General features: G+C 45.7%; 1 protein-coding gene across 1 annotated transcript in view; it reads left to right on the top strand.

The window, feature by feature from the left end:
• The window catches only part of grinaa (glutamate receptor, ionotropic, N-methyl D-aspartate-associated protein 1a (glutamate binding)), a 55,350-nt gene that overhangs the window by 17,661 nt on the left and 12,435 nt on the right, over window positions 1-25,254 (top strand). The window contains exons 2-4 of the mRNA XM_079522401.1: window positions 17,726-18,081; window positions 21,626-21,738; window positions 24,955-25,155. Of these exons, the coding sequence (XP_079378527.1) occupies window positions 17,772-18,081; window positions 21,626-21,738; window positions 24,955-25,155 (624 nt within the window). The 5' untranslated portion in view covers window positions 17,726-17,771. The remainder of the gene's footprint in view (window positions 1-17,725; window positions 18,082-21,625; window positions 21,739-24,954; window positions 25,156-25,254) is intronic.

Genomic DNA, 25,254 nt, shown 5'->3' on the forward strand with positions numbered 1-25,254 from the left:
TGGTCTCTGGTGGTCCCCCCATGGTCTCTGGTGGTCCCCCCATGGTCTCTGGTGGTCCCCCCATGGTCTCTATGGTCTCTGGTGGTCCCCCCCATGGTCTCTATGGTCTCTGGTGGTCCCCCCATGGTCTCTATGGTCTCTGGTGGTCCCCCCATGGTCTCTATGGTCTCTGGTGGTCCCCCCATGGTCTCTGGTGGTCCCCCCATGGTCTCTGGTGGCCATCTTGTGACCGACTGTCCACAGCGTCCAGCGTTCAAAGCGGGGACGCACAGCAGATCCGTTGGCTGGCTGGTTGCATCATGACTCACGGCTGTTGAGCATGGCTTGGGGAGCAGTGCAGGGAAAAGACAGCTGGATGCAGAGCGATGGTGGTGCGGTTCAGCTACACGACGGCACATTTCACAGGCGGTGAGAGACACATGGGCCAGGGTATTATTTGGACCGGCGGCCGGTGTTTGGACGTACGTAATAATGTTGATTATCTGTGTGACTGCTCTAGTTCAGTGGTTCCCAGGGGCGGTCCGTTAGGGGGAGCTGGGGGTACAGCTGTTCCCCGGCCCGGGACTCCAGGGCTGGGGTTACGGCCGTTCCCTGGCCCTGGACCCCAGGCCTTCTACAGTAGTCCATGGGCCCAGACCAGAATTTTCACTAGTGAGGGACATTCAAGGTGGCAAATGCTATCATGTTTTTTTTTAAAGGTCTATATCCCTAGATAATATTTCAACATGATCGCAGTTCCCAAGTGGTAGCTTAGTTGCAGTTATCAGCCTTCAAAGACACCAACTATCTGTTTTTTGAATAACACACAGAGGGAAAAATGAAGAATTATCTGTCTTTCACTCACTCAATCAATCAACATACCGGTAATCATAATCATCACTGTCATATCAATATCAATTATTCAGTATTCATCATCATTATCATCACATAATCAATCACTTTTCACTTCATCTTCCTCCTCTTCCTTCTGATTGCTGCAGGTTTGTAGCTTGCACATTTCTGTGCACTTTAATTTGTTGGCAAGGCAGGAGCAATCTGAAAGCTTGCAGGTCCGTACACACTTGCAGGCCATAAGTTCTAGCATGGCCATTTGTGCTGGTGGCCCCCACATCCAGTCTAAAATCAGCATACCTATAAGAATAAGAGATCTCATTCATATCAGTTAGGAGCCCAAATGACTAGGAATTTCAGATTGCTGGGCATGGGGGGTCAGATCAACATATGGAATAAATTCTGTACTGGCCATATATGGAGCGTGTCTTGAGTGTACAGGGTTTCATTAGGTCAGATCAACAGATGGAATGTCAGAACGGGTCAGCTCCATATATGGAGATCTAAGGGTCGCAGCGGGGGCAGTGTCCTGAGAACCCGTGCTGTGCTGTACTGTACTGTACTGTACTGTACTGTACTGTACTGTACTGTACTGTACAAGCCCTCCCCTCCTGGCCTGTGTGTGTCTGTGTGTTAGGCTGTGAAACAGTGACACTTGGTGGTGAACAAACGCTATAACGCTATTTTCGTGCTCGGACACAGGGACAGACCCAGCCACACACATAGCTGTCTATAGGAGTGGTTGCACCACTCAAAAACTTTCATATGATAACAGCCAAAACTTAACATATGTAAGGAAACTGTCGCAAATTAATACTGTACATGAAACAGTGGCTCTCAACAGCCTGTGGACGGTGGATCATGGAACAATGTGCTGGATGCATCCTGCTATTGGTAAGATTATTAAGATCCATAAAAAAAGATATCACACACCTGACACCGGAGGTGTTACCCTAACACCCCACACTGACAACTTCGACCCGCAAGTGAGAAGATCACAGTGGGCAAGTTGAGGCTGTGCATTGATCAGCCCTGTGTCTGAGCCTGAGGTTCTGACGCACGTCAGTGAAAAACTGAAGTTTTCAGTGCCACACAAGCAGACCGAAAGCTTTTACCTACTAATTACCTAAATATTCTGTATTGTGACTAAAATATTAACATAGAACACATGGATATATTTATTTTTATTCAGATTTTCATTACTTTGCACATATTCAGAAATGCAACTGGCAACCCCTCCAAACAATGTGGTTACTCCTCTGGGGCTGATCTAAAGATTCTAAGAAGGCATTTACTTCAAGGATTAATGCATTTATCAAGGGTTATTATGATACCTTGATACCTATTATGATTCCTTGTCACTTTCAAAAGCAATGCTGGAAGTCTTTAAATAACCGTTATATGTTCTGCCCTCACATTAGTGTGAATGGTTAGAATGATGATCAACATTAAAAATACAAATAAATCGGGACCGTATACAGTACATTCACTTTGGGACGGTTCAAATTGTCTTTTGGGACGGTTCCGGGATGTTGGTGAAAAACTTCAGTCTGGAGCCCTGCCAGGTAGGGCCGGGCCTTCATTCTCGGGCCTGTTGAGAACTCTAGTTTTCGCCGGCTGCTGGGCGTGGCTGCACTAATACCTTTGCGGCTGACTCTGCTGCTGACTCTGACTCTGCACATGAACGGTTCTGGTTGGGAAATAGGACTGTTTTCATGTGTGCTTCTACAGCCCTATTCTTGTGCTTTGCTTCTAGTGTATGCCTTGTTGTGGTAGGGCCATATACTGTATATGTGCCCAGGGCTCGACAGTGCGACTAGGTACTCGCATTTGCGAGTTAAAATATCACCGTGCGAGTTGTCAAATTCACTTTGTAGCACCCGTGCGACTACAGCATTTGACCGTTCAATCGTGATAAAGACAAGGCTCTACAGCAAGTGCACAGTCTATAGTCGCGGTTCTATACCTACATTTATATTTATATAGTACGGGGGTGTCGTTCGCCAAAAAGAGCAGATCTACAAGCTAACAACGTGTCGAGACTCAATGCGACGTTCATTTGAAGATCTGTCCCTTTTGCTCCAACCGCCCCGCCCCTCCATGTGTTGCTGCTCAGTACTTCTCTTCCCTGTCAGCAGTGAACGCAGCAGGATAGCGTGATAGCACAGAAGGAGTTGCTAGGACCCCGACACGTTGAATACTAAAGTTATTTGGAAAGTTTAATGTTCAAACATCACTCGATAACTTTTAACCAAACGTGGGTGAAACAGCGTGCGGCCGTGCACGCAAAGAGTGCACGTGTGCACGGATTCTACCAAAACAACCATCGCTCAGCACCTCACTTACAAAATCGTGTGCGCAGCGCAAATGATAATACGAATGACTTGGCTGGGTACATATTAGTCAGTAGCCTGCATAACGAGCGACGGAAAAAAGGCAAAGATCCCCCCGCTACCTCCTTCCACCACGCCGAGGTGTATAGCCTATGTACGATGGTCTGAACTGAAGCAGTCAAAGCCAAGGAGAATGTTACAATACTAATAGTACCATCGAGTAGCCTGCGCCCTGCACCGAATCTCACACGATAGAACAGCAGGATAAAAACGGATAGAAAGTCTGTCTGTCCATCCATCCATACATGAGCAACATAAAATGAATTGATTATCCATCTATCTATCCATCTATCCCTCTATCTATTTGCATACAAAACTAATAGACTATCAGCATAAAAACAAATTGATTATATAGATTATATAAAAACAAACAAATCCAGATGAATATCAATATTGTGATCATTTCTGAAAGATATTGTGATAATATTTTTTCATATTGCCCGCCCCCTACCTCATATCACTGTATTAAAGAAAAATCACACCTGTGTGAAGTGAGGGGCACTCTTATCATCATACATCATCATGAATCATCTCATATTGGCCAATCAGAATGCCTGTTGCCTGTGATTGGTTAGCTGATTTGCTCGTTTACATATGACATACATTGTCCTTTCAATGTCAATGGCGTTTAATGTTTTGATGTTTAATTTACATCATATTTAGCGGAATTTTGACCTAATTTCTCCTTTCATTGTCAAGATATTGAGACGTGTGGGGACTACAGCTGTATATAGGAGGGGCTAGCGCCCCTCAAAAACACATTATTTGATAACTTTTCATCGTGCTCCTAAAATAATTTGTGTGCTACTAGATTTTTCAACTTAGTCGCACACGTGCTACTTGGAAAAATGCTAGCCAACTATCTTCTATCTATGGTGTTGGGTCCTTATTTTGACCTTGTTTCTTTCACAATGTATGCAAATTATGCAAATTAACATGGTGGCATGATTGCACCATGGTAACAGGTGCATTTCTAAACCTCACAATCATAGACTTAGACTCTTAGATCACCTTTCTAAGTTAAGTAAAGTAAAGTTATAATCAGGTGAACAGGTAGCGCTACAGTACCGTTACTGGCACTTCTCTTCACTCTAAAGGTGGCATTACACTAGCCGATAATCGGGCATTTTTGACGCTGGGGGGTGCCCGACTCAATCGGGAACCCCCCGCGCGCGATCGGGATCGGCCCGATCAACATCAAGAATGTTTGATATTTGCTCGGCCCCGCTCCGATTATCCTGTAGTGTGTGGTGCTGTCAGATTTCAAATGCCCGATTATCGGCTAGTGTAAGGCCACCTTAACTCCACTGTGTTAACCCGCCCCTCCCCCCCCCCCCCATACAAATGCGCAGGGGGAAAAAAAACACAGTTTTAGAACACACACCAGCCCCTCGCCTCTCGTCAGAAGCTTTAACATGGTGCCAGCATCGCAGGGAAAAGGCACACATTAAATCTCAAAATGTGGATGGCAGAAAATCCACCAAGGACAGCGATATTAGAACCAGAGTTATGACTGTTTGAAAATCCACCTCTCCGACTGCTCTCAACTGAAAATATATATGCCTACCCATAGTTGGGTAGGCATATATTTATATATATAAATATATATATATAAATATATATGCCTACCCATAGTTGGGTAGGCATATATTTATATATATAAATTTATATATAAATATATATGCCTACCCATAGTTGGGTAGGCATATATTTAAATATATATGCCTACCCATAGTTGGGTAGGCATATATATTTATATATTTCTATTTTGGTCTACGTCATAGTCTTTGGAATGAAACTTAATTTTAGTTTTAGTCAAATTTTACTAGTCACCTGGGATGTTTTAGTGTTAGTCTAGTTTTAGTCGACTAAATTTCATAACATTTTAGTCGACTAAATCTACAGTTGATTTAGTCGACTAAAATGTGTTTTGGTGGGCCAAGGCCATGCTGTCGTAATGGCTGATTTTACACTTGGTTTGAATGCTGAAAATAGCAGATCTGCAATCTGCTATTTTCAGCATTCAACCCAAGTGTAAAATGACTTATACTGGATCTCTAGTCCATTCCTAACATTTTAGTCTTAGTTTTTATTTGTGGACGAAATTGACAATATATTTAGTCTTAGTTTTAGTCATCATAGCTTAGTTTTCATTTAGTTTACTTTCCATTTAGTTTTCGTCAGTGAAAAAAGGTAGTCGAGGAACATTTTTCGTCTTAGTTTCTTAGTCGACGAAATCAACGCTGGTCCGCCGTGCACTGTGCGGCTGAACTTGGTTTGCATTTGTGTGAGAGAAACCTGCAGTAGCCGAGGCTTGTAAGACCACCAGTGACCTTTTGGTGTTTTAAGCATTATGTTATACTTTAGCGCGGCACTCGGTGCCGCAGTATGAGCTTGTAGATCTGCTATTTTTGAAAAATCGTGAAAATGTGGCGCAAATCTTTGAATATATATACTTTCAGAGCGGACGTTTTTAACTCAAATCTTTGCTTCTGGGGGAGTCCCTGGAACAACCTATTTTCAGACGGGGGGTCGGCGGCCAGTTACATATATTTTTGGGGGTCCTTGACATGAAAATGTTTGAGAACGACTGACATGGAAACGCAAGTTATGTATATAACTATGGTTCTATGAATACCGGATGACCGCCAGAGGGCGGTGATTTCATCACCTGGATATACATCGCGCGCACGCGCAGAGGTCGAATATTAATACCAACACTGTCACTCGTGACCCCCTGTGGGCGTGAGCCACCGATATAGGTGCCCAGTTCACAGGGTTCATCCTCATGAAATCTTTTCGTCGGGATTCCGAGTGACAATGAACTCTGGCGGTCATCCGGTATTCATAGAACCATAGTTATATACATAACTTGCGTTCTATTTCATACCTACTGACCGCCAGAGGGCGGTGATTTCATCACCTGGATGACTCATACCAACATGGTCACGAGGAATCTGCGCTTACCGAGGTCGGTTTGCAGATCTAATGGACAGCCAAACAGCCGTCACCACAGGGTGAGGGAGAGTCAGGTTGGCTGACTCTTGGCAAAAGCCCAAAACAGATGGAGCCCATTTGGCTGCACTGCAGCACAAATGTCCACCCCCTGGTCTGGCATGTCAAAATGCCTCTGGGGAGGCCTTGAGGCCTACTGAAGAAATCTACCTCAGCGCAACAATCAAAGTACCTCTAAGTGTTGCGTTAGTCTCTGTTGAATCAAGGCACAGCCCTTCCTGTGCCCTTTATCACAGACACAACCAAACAGCCATCACAGCTATGCCGTGCCACAGAGCCCGGACAGGGCGCAATAGGCAGGTACTAGAATGCTCCTGTGGAGCAAACTAAAAATTATAGGCTAGCCAACGTGAAAGGCAGAAAGTCCTTGAAGACATAAGAGGGATTGGCGAATGGTAAACCCAGACCCATCGGCATCCCAGTCTCAGGCACCGGGCAGGGCCTGAAGACAACCTACTCACTTCCGTAGGGTCGCAGTGAGGGCAAATGGTACTAGCAGATAGCCATTTGAGAACGGCCCGATCCAAGGGCTGGGGACAAAGTCCATCCAAACCTGGTAGAGTGGTACCTCGTACCAGATGGTAGGGGGCGATTGCTCGCCCCGTCAGCATGGCTGATGGCATACCCACAATAAAGTGTGACAGGCGCTGTCCAGAGAGAGCGCAACCTTTATTAGAGCCATCATAGCCAATGAAGAGCCGTTCTGACCACCAAGTGCATGTGGTAGGTCTAACATAATAGGCTCTCAGGGCCCGTACTGGGCACAACAGTTCTCAATCACAATTACTCTCCTGGTGGAGAGGTTAAGGCTGCCAATATCACAGGCAGGTATTGAAAACACAGAGCAACATGGTGGTGCTTTGTCTCAACTAAACCACAGTTTACTTGTGTTGGCGTGCAACGCCCTGGTGCAGGATGCACAAGAATCAAGTAGGGTTCGGACAATAGGCATGATTGTCAGTGGTCAGTTTACGCAGCCGAAGGTGACCCGGGTGAGAATGCACCCTCTCCCTAAACTGTGACAGGGGATTCTGTCTGTGGGGAGGCCAAAGCACTTCATCGAGAAGCTGCAGTAGATGATTCGGCTGCAGTGGTAACCAAAAACGAACCTCAAGTCGCGTATAGCCCGCCCAATATGAAAACAAATTGAGGCGGAAACATGGAAACTCATACTTCCTGACCGGTATGGTGGCACCATACTACTGTGAGACTGCCTCTGCCTATCCTGTGAAGGATACACGACACCAAAAGTGGCAGTGTAGAGAAGACTTACAAGAAGTCGCCTGGCCAGGGGTGGGCCAGAGTGTCCTGCCCTAACGGTCAGCGCCGGAAGGGAGAACTACAGTTGGCCACGCGCCAAGCGCTCAAGGCCAAAGATCCTGCTCTGCCGTACATATGTCCAGTGATACGAAACATCATTGAGCATTGCAACAAGAGCATTGCTATGAAACCAGCAAGATGAGGCAAGACCTCCTGCAGAGACTGACTGGATCGCGCAACCCCTTAGTGGGTCGGAAGATAGACTGTTGACATATCATGTTACGAACAAAGTCTAAACATCCCAAGGGCCAAGTCCACTGCACACTGGCCCAGTACATCACAGACACTGGCTGGAGATGGTAGGCAGTAGAGCGAAGCACGCTTAAATGCCTGTACATAACTGAAACAGTAACCCAACCGTATCCACGGTGGTAGGCAGAATTCTGGGGTTCGAGGCCCAGAAATTATAGACAGAACATGTAAAAGGGTGCAATGAAAGCAGCCCTAGAGAAGCAACTGTCTACGTCGCTTCGGTGTGCCCAACAACCAGAGGGACTGGCTGGCAGCACTGTACTCGTCCAAGACGAGACAGGTCAGTGGAAGCTGTCCGTCAGCCCCCCATTAACTCTAAGAGTTTAAGCAAGGCCATGCTTGCAGACCATTCTCAATATGGCACCGCCTGGAGCACATCCACTGTGCCCAGCATACATGACCAGAGGCAGCTGGTAGGTCTGAGATCGAGGATCAGGCGAAAACCACCACCGTCATCAGTCACATCATGAATCAAGGAGAAACCTTCAGTTGAACCAAACTGCTTGTTCACTATGCTGCAAGGTCTGTTGGGTGGCAGGCCCAAACATCCGGCCTGGAACGACAGGCAGAGTGTTAAGTGTCCCACTGTACTTCCCTGAAAGTGGGGCCTGTTAGAATGCTGAGTCTATAATTGATGTGCAAGCTAGTTCAGCTGTACGGTTGCACATACGCAACATGTGTCCCCTGCATTTACCCATCTTATTGCTACTAGGAGCAATGAGCAGCCATTCTACAGCGCTCGGGGAGCAATTAGGGGCTCATACCGGGACACACATGGACACATTGCTGGCCGGATCTGGCATTGAACCCGGGACATCCAGGGGCTCTGGGTCGCCAGGCGGGCTCACTAACCCGCCGTGGCCTCCCCTCTGGGCCACACTAGGCCCCAACATCATCAGGGTAGTTAGTTACCACGTAAGCTAACGCCTAGAACAAGCATCACCCATAGGTGCCGTGCCTGCGCATCAATGCGCGCAGGCCAGAGGGCCAGGATGAGGTGACCATTAAGGGACCGTCCAACACGTCCCAGTCCAGCTGCCGTGGCATGGATCTAGTTGGCAGACCAGTGACTACACTGCGTGCGGCCATGGGCAATAGCCATACTAGCTCGAAGGCTTCATCTAGTGACACCACCAGAGAAGCAATGCTGGCATTAAGTCCAGGGTTAGGGACCCTGTCTCGTTGGTCACCCCCAGAAGGCAATCTAAAGGTCAGTGCTACTCATCACAGACCACGAGTAGCGGCTCTGGAAACAGCAGGAAAAGAGCAGCACCCATGTATCAACCCATTAAGACAGGAACAAGTCTGGGTTGCCGCTGCTATGTAAAGTATATAGCCATATGTATACTCTTCTCAATTCATCAAATCGACATTTGAAATCATTCCGAGACCTAGGTCCGGATTCAGAAGGTGTTTACAGCATCGGCCCTAAATGGGTTAAGACGTTCTTAACCTGAGCAACTTGGTGGCCAAGGGTACCACCTTGAAATGTCCCCTAGTTGAGAGAGCATCATCTCACAACGCTAGCATCCTTGTGGGAGGCAAATCAGCCACAACCACGGCCAACACAGTTGGCATACGTGCCAGCGGTATGCAGCCACAATAACAGCAATATCTTCAAAATGGCCTTGGATCGTCTCGGGATCCCCCAGAATGAAGTTACTAATGCTGCTCTGGAGAGGAAGTCTGCAGCTCTCGGTATGGAGCCGTTTCCCTCGCGACCAGACTACGGATAAGCGGTTGGAGATGGATGGAAGAATGAACCACAGCCATAGCCTGTGTCCGGCGACCAAGTCGAAACCCGACTACAGGCGCAAGTAATGGACCTCCTCTGTGGGACCAGAGAGGACCAGCATGTTGCACTAATCCATGAACGGCAGCAGAGCGAGACACTCTAAATACTACTGGTTATGTAGTTGTAGCGAAAGAGCGAAAATCACTCAAGCTACAGTGTCAAGTAGTGCCATAGTAGTGGGAAAGCCAAATACTTGGACTGTCATATACAACCATTTTAATACCAAGCATATTGGTAATATCTGGCAGCAGCAGAGCGACGTACACTCAAGCTATGATAGCAAGTAATCACAGTATACTGCACATGTCAAAGCAGTAGTGAGTACCAGGTACACAATGTCGTGGTTATACGAAGATCTAACCCTCAGCAGTTCGCTATGGGACGCGTCCCAACTTGGGCGCGGACAACAGAAGTACTTATAGTACACTCACATTCTATTAAGTATATAAGAGAATGGGCCTCTTTTGCGTCATGACGTAGCACGCGCCCTCTCGAAGAGGGCATAAAAGCACGTACTCGCGCATGCCTCGCTTATATCTCTTATAACCATGGTTACTGCGTAACCTTCAGAGAATGGCAGCAGAGCGAAACACACTCTCAATGCCAGTGAACCAGTCAGCCACAGCGTTACGCTTATTGATCATCTGTACGCACAGTATGTCATTAATACAATGCAGACATGGCGGAGACCACTCATGCCTATGTCAAGTACACAATATGATAGTGGCGGGGCGGAACATGCCCTCGGTGCTGGTGAAAATGACCATCAGTACACACAGTATGTCAACAATACTATGTAGACATGGCGAAGAGCGAAGACCACTCAAGCACACAGTATGACAGCAATGGAGCGAAACACACCCCCAGTGTCAGTGATAATGCAGCAAAAGAGCATGATCACTCAAGCTACAGTACTTCTATGTACAGTAGACATGGCGAAGAGCGAAGACCACTCCAGCACACAGTATGACAGCAATGGAGCGAAACACACCCCCAGTGTCAGTGATAATGCAGCAAAAGCTACAGTATCAAGTACACTACATATGTACCCGCCAATGTATCCTGTTGTCTTGCCCCCAAGACGGATCAGGGCAGTTGCTGCAAAGGCAGCTAATGAGGACTAGTCCAAATAGGAATAAGCACAGCATTATATGCCTATTGATATTGATTATCAGTACATGTTATGTACATGTATAACGCTGAGGAAGGCCATACAGGCCGAAACGCGTAAGCTTGTTCACTCTTGTCAGAGGTAAATAAAAATCATGCAAAAGGACATACAATGAGTGCTGCATTTTCTTCACCTCAACTTATCAGTACATGTTACCAATACTATGCAGACATAGGGAAGAGCACTCAGCACATGCCCAGTGGCGTATCTACAATAAGGCGAGGACAGGCGTCCGCCTGTCCAAATCCATTTTCTGCCTGGCCAAGATGTAATTCTTGCCTGCTCAAAATGTAATGCCTGTAAATGCCACTGCCCCTGCCAAGTAGATAGTTTGATAACCACGCAATGGTAAAGCGATAGACGCTTTAACCATTATATTAGTAATTGTACTGCCAAGCACAAACAAGTATTACCCAAACAGCAGCTGAGCGGATCACACTCAAGCTATGAAATACAAGCACTATGCCTATCTCAGATAGCAGTACACACTTAAGTTAAGCTGTGACGTTAAGCACACTGTGACAACATTGTCATATTCCTGCTTGATATAACGAGCAAAACAAACTAGCAAGTCAGCACTGAGCTGCGTTTACAACTTGACATGCATTTGAAAAAGTTTGTTCCTTAACCAGAAATCGTCTGGGGAGGAGCGCTCATTAACGTCACGACCACACAAACCTCCTCTTGGTAGACATCGTTGCAACCAAGCACCACATATATGTGGTTGATTGCACGTCTGCGACAGAGTGAAACACACTCTTCTGCAGAAAACACGTGGAGAGGAGTGGTCATTCAACATGACTAGCGTCGCGGCAGTCGCTCTATCGAGGCGAAGCACGCCTCTATGAGCCCATAGTTACCAACGCCATAAAACATTGCTGTGTTGTTGTTCATTTTAGCATCGTGCCGCGGCCATTCAACGTGAGTATTGATCAATAGTCAAATAAGCGCCGCCGCGGTCGCTCTGTCGAGGCGAAGCACACCTCTGCGAGCCACACTAACAGCACACAGTCACCACGAAACATTAAATACAAAGTTAGCTTTTAGTTAGTGAACACACAACCGCTAACCCTTAATGCATTAATCGGGAGGGTGGACGGCCACTGCCGCCACCGACAATTCAACAAATCATACAGGTTGGATTTCAGCGAACAAACACTGTCACCAACCCAATGTAACGCCACACAGCAAAGCGAAAATAACGCTAGGCTGTAGCAGGCGCGCCCGCCGGGCAAGTAAAGTAACACGCAACTTACCTGTAGAAAATAAAGTCCAACATAGTAGTTGGACCTGGGAGCCCGGCGGAAAATTATCGCCGCCAACCATGCAGCCTCTGGAGGACGCAAGGTAGCCCCAACCGAACGGTTACGAGGCTTATAGGCATGACCGGCGTCGAGAGCCCCCCCATACAGCCTCGAAGGGCATAGTAGCAGGAGCTCAATAAATAAATCGACCTGCGCTCAAAGGCGAAAAGATGAAAGAGGATGAACCCTGTGAACTGGGCACCTATATCGGTGGCTCACGCCCACAGGGGGTCACGAGTGACAGTGTTGGTATTAATATTCGACCTCTGCGCGTGCGCGCGATGTATATCCAGGTGATGAAATCACCGCCCTCTGGCGGTCAGTAGGTATGAAATAGAACATGAGTTTTTCAGAAAACTGTCAGGATTTTAGAAGACAATTTTGTAGAATCATCCTCGGTGTCTAAATGGGTTAAAGCGACATAACGACAAGCTTTGATGGGTTTATTATATCACACCATAATGCATTGTGTCATACAGGGTGGGGGGGGGGGGGGGGGGGGGGTCTATTCGGCCCCGTATTGACTTGTAACGCCAGGGCTCCACTGCCCGCGTTGCGTCTCCGTCGCGTGCGTCAAAAAACGCACCGGTTCAATTTTAATGCACGCGTCACGCAACGCAACGCGGGCAGTGGAGCCACCCTTCATTGATTTAAAAAGGGAACATTCCCTGACGGTGACGGAGACGCGACGCTGACGCGCCCGGTGGAGCCCTGGTGTAAGAGCTTGTAGAACTGTGGTTTTCACTAGTGTCTACTAGTGAGTACGTGACCTCCCCAGATCACGGAGAGACAATCAAATGTCTCGTTTCGGTCTTGAGTGAAAATCTATCTTCTTCAACACACACACACACACACACACACACACACACACACACACACACACACACACACACACACACACACACACACACACACACAGCAGACCACAAGTCTGCTGTTCTGCTTCCTAACAGTACTGCTGGTGCCCACTCGTTTGAAGTCAGCAGTTTGTGGAAATGGCTTTGGCTTCACCCCCTCCTTCTCCTCCCTGCCAAAGCTCTGTTCTAAGGACTTGTATAGGCCTTGGCTTTAAAGGGGAATATATATATATTTTTTATAATGTGTTGTAGTTTGTTTTCTACTTCAGGTTAAAAGACAGCTGGTTAAAAAACATCTCAGACTGCATCACATTGACCTTCAGGTTAGGCTTAGTTAGGGACGGGGTTGGTAATGGTTAGGGTTAGTATAGGGACAGGGTTAGTAATGGTTAGGGTTAGTTAGGGACGGGGTTGGTAATGGTTAGGGTTAGTTAGGGACAGGGTTGGTAATGGTTAGGGTTAGTTAGGGACAGGGTTGGTAATGGTTAGGGTTAGTTAGGGACAGGGTTGGTAATGGTTAGGGTTAGTTAGGGACAGGGTTGGTAATGGTTAGGGTTAGTTAGGGACAGGGTTGGTAACGGGGCGAGTCAGAATGGCCATGCGTCGGAATAGCGGCCTTCGGAATGCCAGTGTGTAACCCTTGTGTGAAGTTTCTCGGAAAGACCTCAGGTTTAAGGTGTCTAAAATGCCTCTTTGTGCGTGTGTGTGTGTGTGTGTGTGTGTGTGTGTGTGTGTGTGTGTGTGTGTGTGTCTGTGACGACACTGCAGTTACGTCTCCCAGGCTAGTCCGATTAATAATGCATTATATTTCCAAGAAGTCACCACAGGCGTCCATGGCAACGCTGTTAGCACTGGAGCAAGAAAAGGAGAGCTCAGTTTAAGTACAAGTGTGTGTGTGTGTGTGTGTGTGTGTGTGTGTGTGTGTGTGTGTGTGTGTGTGTGTGTGTGTGTGTGTGTGTGTGTGTGTGTGTGTGTGTGTGTGTGTGTGTGTGTGTGTGTGTGTGTGTGTGTGTGTGTGTGTGTGTGTGTGTGTGTGTGTGCGTGCCTGCGTGCCTGCGTGACGTGCGTGTGTGCGTATAGTTTCATGGTTTACCCTTCAACCAAACCGTTTTCATCTCTCTTTGGTCCGCCGTTTTCTAATCAGTCAGATGTAGCGTTTGGCTCCTCGCCACTTCAGACAACATGATGATGGTTAGGGTTATGTGACTTATACTGAATGTTTAAATAGCAGACATTCTGTTGTAGTATGACATGGAGATGGAGCTGTTGTTCCTTACATATACCACGTCTCGTCCGCTTGAAAAGTCGTTTTTCAAAGCTTGTAGTTGTTGCTCTTTCAGTGTGTGTATGTGTGGGGAATGGATTTCTATTTGATTCAACTACCTGCTTAATCCTACATGTCAAATCCGTGGATTCCTTACTGCCTTACTGCGTAGCCAAAGTTGCACTGCACTTTGGCTATTGAAGCTATGAAGTATTTGCGTTACTGCACTGTACGCAAATACTTCATCATCATAACCTTTATTTAAACTCGTAAAGTACAGTTGAGGGGCAGGCCCTCGTTGTCAATGTAGCCGAGATACACAACACCAAATCAACGATATACATTTAAACACATACAGCAATATCAAATGGATGAATTTGAAGACCGAAAGTACTCAAAGACTAAAATAACTATAACAGATGGGCCGAGAATGAATTATAGCAGTTACATTGTTGAAAAGAATCACACCTGTGTGAACTGAGTGGTGCAACTCCGTGTGGGGGTCCCCGGTGGGTCCCCGGAACTTCCAGACCCACATGAACGCGCCCAGGGTGCCAGCCCGGTTCCGGCGAGCCGCCCCGCGTCCAAAACGGTCGAGAAATGACAGAGTTACTGTGTGGGGGAATTAGCATTTAGCAGACATCTCTCTCTCTCTCTCTCTCTGTAATTAGCAGGCAACAGTGCAACATCTCTCTCTCTCTCTCTCTCTGTTTCTCTCTCTCTCTCTCTCTGTTTCTAGCACAACAGCGCCACCTTTGCCCCTACTGGTACTCTAAACATTGTGACATAGGTTAGGACAGGGTTCCCGAGTCGAGTCCGCACGTGCGAAAAATTGGGTTTTTATTTTTTCATTAATTAATTAAAAATTGTTCTCAACCAGTGGTCCGGGGACCACCAGCTGTCCTTGAGGGGGTGCCCAGTTTGACATGCATAGGCTACTGACCCCCATTTAATGCCATTTATATCTGGGACACCCCACGAAAACAAAACATTTTATTTATTTTTTTATTCTTCCATGGGCCACAAGGGGGCGCTCCACGGGCCGCAAATGCCCCGCGGGCCGCCTATTGGGGAACCATGGGTTAGGACATAGGGACATAAGGACATTGCTGTTCCTTGGAGTGGTTGCACCACTCAAAAAGTGCTAGAATTCATTTCCCTGAATTGACCCAAGAAAGGATTTATTTTTAAGGACTTGTGGAGCTCATTCCAATCAAATGGAACCCAGATAGAGAATGCTGCTTCAGAAGATTGTTAGGATTTACAAGACATTTTTGTGGAATTAATGGTTAAATAATATTAATAACATGTCTGTCTCTCTCTGTTCCATTGCTCTGTGCTAGGCGGGGCGGCAGTGGGTCAGGGGGTAGAGTGGCCGCATGGGACCCGGTTCGATCCCTGTGGGCTCCCCCAGAGTTAGTGTCGAAGTGTCCTTGAGCAAGACACTGAACCCCTAATTGCTCCTGATGTGCAGGTTGGTGTCGGTGCCTTGCATGGTTTCCTCCGCCATCGGTGTGTGAATGTGTGTTTGAATGCACAATCTATGTAAAGCGTCTTGGATAAAGGCGCTATATAAATGCAACATTTACCATTGTATTTGACCGTTTTGCTAGGAGACTAGTGCAGTGTAAATGAAGTGTCTGTCCCATCGCTGTGTGCTCATGGTAGGGCATTAAGCCACTTCGACTAGTCTACTAGTAAATCCACTAGTCGACCTTGTTGGTACTAGTTGACTAAAATAAGTAATTTTTTTTTAATTTTTTTTGTAGGTCTCAAGATCAGGTAGGTTATAGTTATAGTCACCAATGTACACAGTTTTTAAATGAACAAATATATATATTTTTTTTACATAATAGGTAGTAAACTAAACTAGGCAACTAGTAAAAATGACTAGAAGTGAATGCCCTAGCTCATAGATCAAAATTCTCAGTCGCCACGACTGATTTCAGTCATTTGGATCACATGTAGAATTCAGCCTGTCTCCTTCTATGGAAGCCTGTCATGTCTTGCACCGAAAATAGGCTATCTACAAGCTTACAGCACGTCGCACTGCGACGTGCTGTAAGCTTGTAGATAGCCTATTTTCGGTTATTCGTTGTTTTTTGAGTATTTGAAGTTAGCAATAGAATGCATGTTCAATCGTCCAGAAAATCCTGACGATCGCAGATATTTCATAAAAGTAAAGATTAACCCTCTGCCGTCTGGCGTTTTGTTTTAAAATATGATTTTTTTTTATCAGGGCTGGTATGGCTTTTGTATCAATCTGCAATTTTTTTCAACTCCAAAACATACTTTTACATATTGTCCTAAACAATTATGAAACACAGGACTAATGTGGGGGGGGGGGGGGGGGGGGGGGGATTTCAATTCATCAAATATAGCAAAATATGCAACATGGAAATATGGTGGCCCTCTGGAGTGAGTGTGGAACTATAGTGGCCCTCTGGAGTGAGTGTGGAACTATAGTGGCCCTCTGGAGTGAGTGTGGAACTATAGTGGCCCTCTGGAGTGAGTGTGGAACTATAGTGGCCCTCTGGAGTGAGTGTGGAACTATAGTGGCCCTCTGGAGTGAGTGTGGAACTATGGTGTCCCTCCGGAGTGAGTGTGGAACTATGGTGGCCCTCCGGAGTGAGTGTGGAACTATAGTGGCCCTCTGGAGTGAGTGTGGAAATATGGTGGCCCTCTGGAGTGATTGTGGAAATATAGTGGCCCTTTGGAGTGAGTGTGGAACTATGGTGGCCCTCCGGAGTGAGTGTGGAACTATAGTGGCCCTTTGGAGTGAGTGTGGAAATATGGCGGCCCTCTGGAGTGAGTGTGGAACTATAGTGGCCCTCTGGAGTGAGTGTGGAACTATAGTGGCCCTCTGGAGTGAGTGTGGAACTATAGTGGCCCTCTGGAGTGAGTGTGGAACTATAGTGGCCCTCTGGAGTGAGTGTGGAACTATGGTGTCCCTCCGGAGTGAGTGTGGAACTATGGTGTCCCTCCGGAGTGAGTGTGGAACTATAGTGGCCCTCTGGAGTGAGTGTGGAAATATGGTGGCCCTCTGGAGTGATTGTGGAAATATAGTGGCCCTTTGGAGTGAGTGTGGAACTATGGTGGCCCTCCGGAGTGAGTGTGGAACTATAGTGGCCCTTTGGAGTGAGTGTGGAAATATGGCGGCCCTCTGGAGTGAGTGTGGAACTATAGTGGCCCTCTGGAGTGAGTGTGGAACTATAGTGGCCCTCCGGAGTGAGTGTGGAACTATAGTGGCCCTCCGGAGTGAGTGTGGAACTATAGTGGCCCTCTGGAGTGAGTGTGGAAATATGGTGGCCCTCTGGAGTGATTGTGGAAATATAGTGGCCCTCTGGAGTGAGTGTGGAACTATAGTGGCCCTCTGGAGTGAGTGTGGAACTATAGTGGCCCTCTGGAGTGAGTGTGGAACTATAGTGGCCCTCTGGAGTGAGTGTGGTAATATGGTGGCCCTCTCCATTGTCAAAGTTGCCCACCCCTGGTGTGTAAATATCCACATGTCTCTGTTCTGTAGGAGTGAGCAGTGAGCCGGCCAGCGCCCCACCACCACCACCACCACCATGTCGACGGACAAGAGCGGCTTCCCCATCATGGGAGAGAACAACCCACTCCACAACAACATGTACGGGCCTCCGCAGCCGGGCTTCGCCATGCCCCCTCCCAACTACGGCCCGGGCCCCGGGGGGCCGTTCCCCTCGGCCGCCGCCTTCGGCCAGCCGACCGCGCCACCCTACGGGCAGCCGCCGGCGCCCGCCTACGGGCAGCCGGGCTACGGGCAGCCGGTCATGGGCTTCCAGCCGGGGCCTTACCCCCAGATGCCTTACCAGCAGGGGCCCATGCAGCCCGGCGGCTACCCTGCAGACCCCACGGGTGAGTCTTAACCCATTTCCACCTGACAAACGATTCTACAAAATGCCTTCTAAATCCTGCCAGTTTTCTGAAAAAAACCCTCATGTTTCTATGTCAGTCGTTCTCAAACATGTTCATGTCAAGGAACCCCCAAAAATGTATGTAATTGGCCGCCGACCCCCATCTGAAAATATGTTGTTCCAGGGACCTCCCCCCATGAAGCAAAGATTTAAGTTAAAAAAAACGTATGCTCTGAAATAATATATATTCAAAGATTTGTGCCACATTTTCGCGATTTAAAAAAAAATAGCAGATGTACAAGCTCGTAGCGCGGCACTCGGTGCCGCGCTATGAGCTTGTAGATCTGCTATTTCTCAATAGCTAAAGTAATGCTTAAAACACCAAAAGGGGTTCCTGCCCAGTGCCCAGAATGGGTTGTTAAGACCTATTCATGCTCCTGTTTTAGGTGAAGAGCTTGGCCACTTTTTCGGTGGTGACCTCTTCACCAAAACGGTGGTTTGGCCCTTTCTGCCTCTCTTCTATTCCTTTCCGGTCCTTTTCTGTTCCTATTCTATATAGTCTCTCTCTCTCTCTTTCTGGTCCTTTTCTGTTCCTATTCTATATAGTCTCTCTCTCTCTCTTTCTGGTCCTTTTCTGTTCCTATTCTATATAGTCTCTCTCTCTCTCTCTCTCTCTCTGGTCCTTTTCTGTTCCTATTCTATATAGTCTCTCTCTCTCTCTCTGTCTGTCGCTGTCTTCGTTATTTCATTTCTTTGTTCTCTCTTTCTCCTCTCAGAAGGCAGACAAACGTTTTTTTTTTGATGGACGACAAGACTTAATGCTACGTTACAATTGTATTTGCACACAAATATATGTAGTTTTAAAATATATATATATATACGTGTATATACGGATTATACGCAGCAACAAACCGAAGCAAGAAAATGTGAATAGATTGTTTAGTAATTAGTCTGATAAACCACTTAAGCCTTATTTTATTTCTGGTTGTACGCCTGTGTCCCGCAAACATCTCCAAGGAAAGTCAGTCGGGTGAGGAGAAGGTACAGTGACCAATATCAACCAATGCTTCTTAGAGAAACGTAGAGAAACCTTTTCAGTAGAGGCAGCGTTTAGCGTTTTGTAATTCCCTCAACGTTGACTCTCCTCCTCCTGTTCCCTAAAGCCCAGTAGTTTTTTCATTTTATTTTTCCATTAGCCCATTTAGGCCTGACGTCGAAATAAAAAAAATGATATTTCATGTCAAGGACCCCAAAGATTATATGTAATATGCCTCCGCCCCCCCCCCCCCCCCCCCCCCCCCCCCCCCCATCTGAAAATATGTTGTTCCAGGGACCCTCCCAGAAGCAAAGATTTGAGTTAAAATGTTCACTCTGTAATAATATATATTCAAAGATTTAAGGCATTTTCACGATTTTTCTAAAATAGCAGACCTACAAGCTCGTAGCGCGGCACTCGGTGCCGCGCTATTAGCTTGTAGATCTGCTATTTTTCAACAGCTAAAGCATAACATAATGCTTAGTTTAAAACACCAAAAGGGGTTCCCGCCCAAAATGGGTTAGAGAAAGAGAGCACCGGTTTGGAATGGAACGTTCCTTCTTCGTTTAGGTGGCAATTTTCTTTTCTCTTTAAAAAAGCGGACCTATAATTATTACCCGGAGGAATCCTGCAAGCTTTGCCGTTTCCATGTGAGCTGTGCAGAGAGAACCAACCGTGGCGTGCATCTGTAGTCTCTAGTCTAGTCTTTAGACCAGTGGGTTCCCAAGCTTTTTAGTGTACAAATGGTATCATCGTGACCCAAAAAGAGAAATTAGACGTTTGCCCCGGGACCCAAACTAGTGAATATAGCCGATCTACAAGCTCACAACGCGGCGCGAAGCGGCGCGTTGTGAGCTACTATATTCACTACTACTTAAACATTTGTTTTCTAATTTATGGAATTTCTTAGATTTTTTTTTCTTTTGAGTTTTGTTTTCAATTCATGAAAAAAAAATACTTTTTTTTTTTTTGTAAATGTTTTTGAAATAATATGAATTAAAAACAAAATGTTGGAAACAAAAAACAAATGGACCTATAAAAATGTGCCGGCGACCCACAAATGGGTCCCGCCCCACCGTTTGGGGAAACAAGTGTTCTAGAGCGCACCGTAATGATGACTCACTGGTTCGATCGATATGTGATCAATGCTTGAGTCAGGTGGCCTGTGTCCAAAACAACAATGCTGCTTATTTTCCTAGCACCGTGGTTCTCAACCTGTGGGGGGCCGGGGACCACCGCTGGGCCGCGAGGGAATAGCATTTTTATTGTTATTTCTCTAACCCATTTTGACCTGAGATCAGATTCTAAAAATGTCTTCTACATCCTGACAGTTTTCTGAAAAAGCTGTGTTTCTATGTCAGTCGTTCTTCGACTTTTCAAAAATAGCAGACCTACAAGCTCGTAGCGCGCCACTCGGTGGCGCGCTACGAGCTTGTAGATCTGCTATTTTTCAATAGCTAAAGCATAACATAATGCTAACACCAAAAGGGGTTCCGGCCCAAAATGGGTTAAAAAGGTGTTTTTCTTTGTGATACAAATCATTAGAAACGATTCCACGTATTGGGTATACTACGTTAGTTCCATTGATCCAAGCCTGATGGAGGAGAAAGGAACTTGGGTTGCAGTGTTAATTTTGTCGACTAAAACTAAAGACTAAGTCGACATGAGGTTTTTGATATTTCGTCGACTAAGACTAGACTAACAAAAAATAATTTCAGAAGACTAAAATTGGACTAAATGTGTGTTATTCAAAAGACTAGGACTAAATCAAAATATGCTGAAAAGAATTAACACTGCTGGGTTGGAATAACGTGTTCCTTCCACGCGCTACGTCCAACCGGGGAAACCCCCCCCTGTCCGGTGAAAAGAACCGACTCATGCATAGACGGAAGCAGGAGGTCAGTCCGTTGCTCTCCCCAATTTTCAGAAATAAATATTTTTCAAAAAATAGCAGACCTACAAGCTCGTAGCGCGCCACTCGGTGGCGCGCTATGAGCTTGTAGGTCTGCTATTTTTCAATAGCTAAATTATAACATAATGCTTGAGAAACCCACTGTATTAGCACATAGTTAACCCATTTTGGCCTGACCTCAACATTTTAAAAAATTCTTCTAAATCCTCCAGTTTTCTGAAATAAACATTTTCACGGTTTAAAAAAAAATAGCAGACCTACAAGCTCGTAGCGCGCCACTCGGTGGCGCGCTACGAGCTTGTAGATCTGCTATTTTTCAATAGCTAGACAGCACATATCCCATTTAGACCTGACCTCAAAATTTTAAAAAAATATTCTAAATCCTCCAGTTTTCTGAAATAAATATTTTCACGTTTTTCAAACCGTATTGAAAACCGTATTGAAAAATAGCAGATCTACAAGCTCTACGAGCTTGTAGGTCTGCTATTTTTCAATAGCTAAATTACAACGTAATAATGCTTAAAACACCAAAAGGGGTTCCCGCCCCAAAATGGGTTAACTTAAACCTTGTTTTCTTTCCTTTTCGTTTTGTTCCAGCGCCTATGGTCAGCCCCGGTTACGGCGACATCCCACCGTCTTACGATGACAACGACGAGTTCACCAACTCCGGCTTCGAGGACAAGAGCATCCGACAGGCTTTCATCAGGAAGGTACTACGGCCGATTCATACTCCTATTTTAGAGCCGAATAAAAGTCTGTTCGGCTCTGTAGAACCTACAATGTGACGTCATTTGAGGTTCGGGGGGGGCGGGTACCGTCCTAAAGTCGGCTCTTCGGTGCTACTGAAAATTTCTGGCGAGCCGAAATCATTTCGGCACTACAGCGCCGAAACAGCGGTAAAATAGGAGTGTGAATCGGCCCTAAGACAGGGGTGGGCAACTGGCGTCCCCGGGGGCCACATGCGGCGCCCCCCACCTTCACTTAATGTGGCCCTCAGGTCAGAATACTGATTATAATATTGGTTTCAGCTGTTACAATTCCACAACATGCAAACATGACCCGCTGTTATTACCACAGTCTAAATTAGTAGCTCATTGCTCAACACAAGTATAATTAAAGGCATTTGAAATCAACATTTTTTCAGGATTCCAATTCAAAAATAGCAAAAAAATAATTCAAGATTTCAATTCGAATATAGCTAAAATAGCCGATCTACAAGCTCAAAACGCGCCGCAGTGCGACGTGTTTTGAGCTTGTAGATCGGCTATTTTTGCTACGACAGTAATATATGGCCCTAGGGAGTGAGTGTGGAAATATAGTGGCCCTCTCCATCGTCAAAGTCTGGTTTACAATTTACAATTTACAATTTAGGCATTTAGCAGACGCTCTTAATCCAGAGCGACTTACATTAAGCAATAACAAAAGCATGGCATACATCACATATATAAAAAGTAGTTTAGAAGGTAGGGACCATCTAAGACATTTCGTAAAGCAGGTACGGACGATGGACAGACATTTAGTTTAGAAGGTCAGAATCAGAAGCCTTTATTGGGCTTTATTGAGATTGGGCTAAAAACAGCCATAGCCGTCATCACAAATGTGATGGCCGAATTTAGCCCAAGGAGTGTTTTTCGTGCAAAACTAATGCTTGGAATGGAATGGATTCAGAATCATGAAAACCCCGTCGTTTGACATGTCACATGCTACTTAATATCCCCTGACAGTGGGGAAAAGGCTGTTTGAGTGTCTGGCCTTCACAGTCTTAAAGGGGCATTCCACTCATTTTCAACATTTTACTATGTCATTAATACACCTTAGAGCTGTTGTGTGGAAATAATACAAAAGTTCCCCCATTCTGTGTTTCCTAGAACTAGAGGTCTGAAAAAAATCATTAACATGGTGAAACACATCTTGATGATGTCATCAAGATGTGTTTCACCATGTTAATGATTTTTTTCATAATTACAGTTCTAGGAAACACAGAATGGGGGGACTTTTTTATTATTTCCACACAACCGCTCTAAGGTATATTAATGACATAGTAAAATGTTGAAAATGGGTGGTTTTCCCCTTTAAGAGAACACAACCTCTTGCCTGAGGGGAGTGTGGCAAAAAGGCCTGCAGGGTGTGTTAGGGTCAGCCATGATCTTCCTGGCCCCTCATCAAAGCCCTACTCCTAAACAGGGCTGCAGCTTGGCCTGCAGCCCAGCGGGGGAACCAGACGGTGATGGCGAGGGTGACCGTCGGTAGGGAGAAGGTGTTGGACGATGGGAGTGTTTCAAAGATGAAGATGGAAGACATTCAGTTTAGAGTAGACGATAACAAAATATTCTAAGTCTTGGAGTCTAAATGTCATCAAATTGGTGGTCCGTGGCTAAAAATGCCGAATGGATAATGTACCTTGATATGAACAGGGTTGAAAGCCCACTGATCTGTGTAGTGCTACTGTGGCCCCTGGCCAGTAGGAGAGAATTTAACCAGTAGTACAGCGGATTACCAAAAAATTGTGCACTTTTTCAAAAAAGCATGAAACTTTTACCATAGTTAGATGATACCATGAGGTGTATTTTCAGATGTGGAGTCAAGTCTGATTTGACCTCTGAGGCCCGGGAGAGGTCAAATTCTAAATGGCTGCTTAGCTCCAATATATAAAGGAATCGTTCAGTTTGTGATAAAAGCATGAAATCTGGTACACATATAGCCAAGGGCATCCCAAACATAATTGGATGTGGAGGCATCCTGAATTTTCAACATGGCACCCATGGCAGCCATTTTTCAAAATGCCACCATTGACATCCTATTATAAGGCAATATTTTCTAAATTTCCTTATGCTTTAAGTAGCATGTGACATATCAAACTAGGGGGTTTTCATGATGCTAAATCCATTCCAAGCATTAGTTTGGGCTAATTGGCCAAATTGGGCTAAATTTGGCCATAGCAACTTGCCCAAATGTGCTGACATCAGCACAGTTGGGCAAGTTGCTATCGCCAAATTTAGCCCAATAAGTGTTTTTATGCAAAACTAATGCTTGGAATAGATTCAGCATCATGAAAACCCCCTAGTTTGATATGTCACATGCTACTTAAAGCATAAGGAAATTTAGAAAATATTGCCTTATAATAGGATGTCAATGGTGGCATTATGAAAAATGGCTGCCATGGGTGCCATGTTGAAAATTCAGGATGCCTCCACATCCAATTATGTTTGGGATGCCCTTGGCTATATGTGTACCAGATTTCATGCTTTTATCACAAACTGAACGATTCCTTTATATATTGGAGCTAAGCAGCTGGACTACAGGTAGTTTAACCCATTTTGACCTGAGATCAGATTCTAAAAATGTCTTCTATATCCTGAAAGTTCGATTTTTCAAAAATAGCAGACCTACAAGCTCGTAGCGCGCCACTCGGTGGCGCGCTATGAGCTTGTAGATCTGCTATTTTTCAATAGCTAAAGCATAACATAATGCTAACACCAAAAGGGGTTCCCGCCCAAAATGGGTTAATGTTCCTTCATGGTTCCCCTCTCCCAGGTGTTGCTGGTGCTGTGTTAATCCATTCATTAAATTCCAAAAGAATTATGTCTTCTAAATCATGACAGTTTTCTGAATAACCCGTTTCTATGTCAGTGGTTTTCAAAAATATTTCATGTCAAGGACCCCAAAAATATATGTACAGTAATTGCCCGCGACCCCAATCTGAAAATATGTAGTTCCAGTGACACCCCCCAGAAGCAAGATATGAGTTAAAAACGTTCGCTCTGAAAGAATATATACTCAAAGATTTGCGCCACATTTTCAAGATAAAAAAAAAAAATAGCAGATCTACAAGCTTGTAGAGCTGCTATTTTACAACAGCTAAAGTTTTAAAATAATTGTTCAAGCGATGAATACAAAAACTAATGTTATACCTCCTCTTCTCCCAGGTGTTCTTGGTGCTGACGGTGCAGCTGATGGTCACCTTCTCCTTCGTGGCCATCTTCACGTTCGTGGAGGACGCCAAGACGTTTGTGACGGAGAACCCGTGGACGTACTACGTGTCCTACGCCATCTTCTTCGTGTCCCTCATCGTCCTCAGCTGCTGCGGAGAGTTCCGCCGCAAGCACCCCTGGAACCTGATCGCCCTGGTAACTTAACCCATTTTGACCTGAGATCAGATTCTAAAAATGTCTTCTACATCCTCACAGTTTTCTGAAAAAGCAATGTTTCTATGTCAGTCGTTCTTC

The sequence above is a fragment of the Electrona antarctica genome (genome assembly GCF_951216825.1).
Source record: "Electrona antarctica genome assembly, chromosome: 15".
NCBI lineage: Eukaryota > Metazoa > Chordata > Actinopteri > Myctophiformes > Myctophidae > Electrona > Electrona antarctica.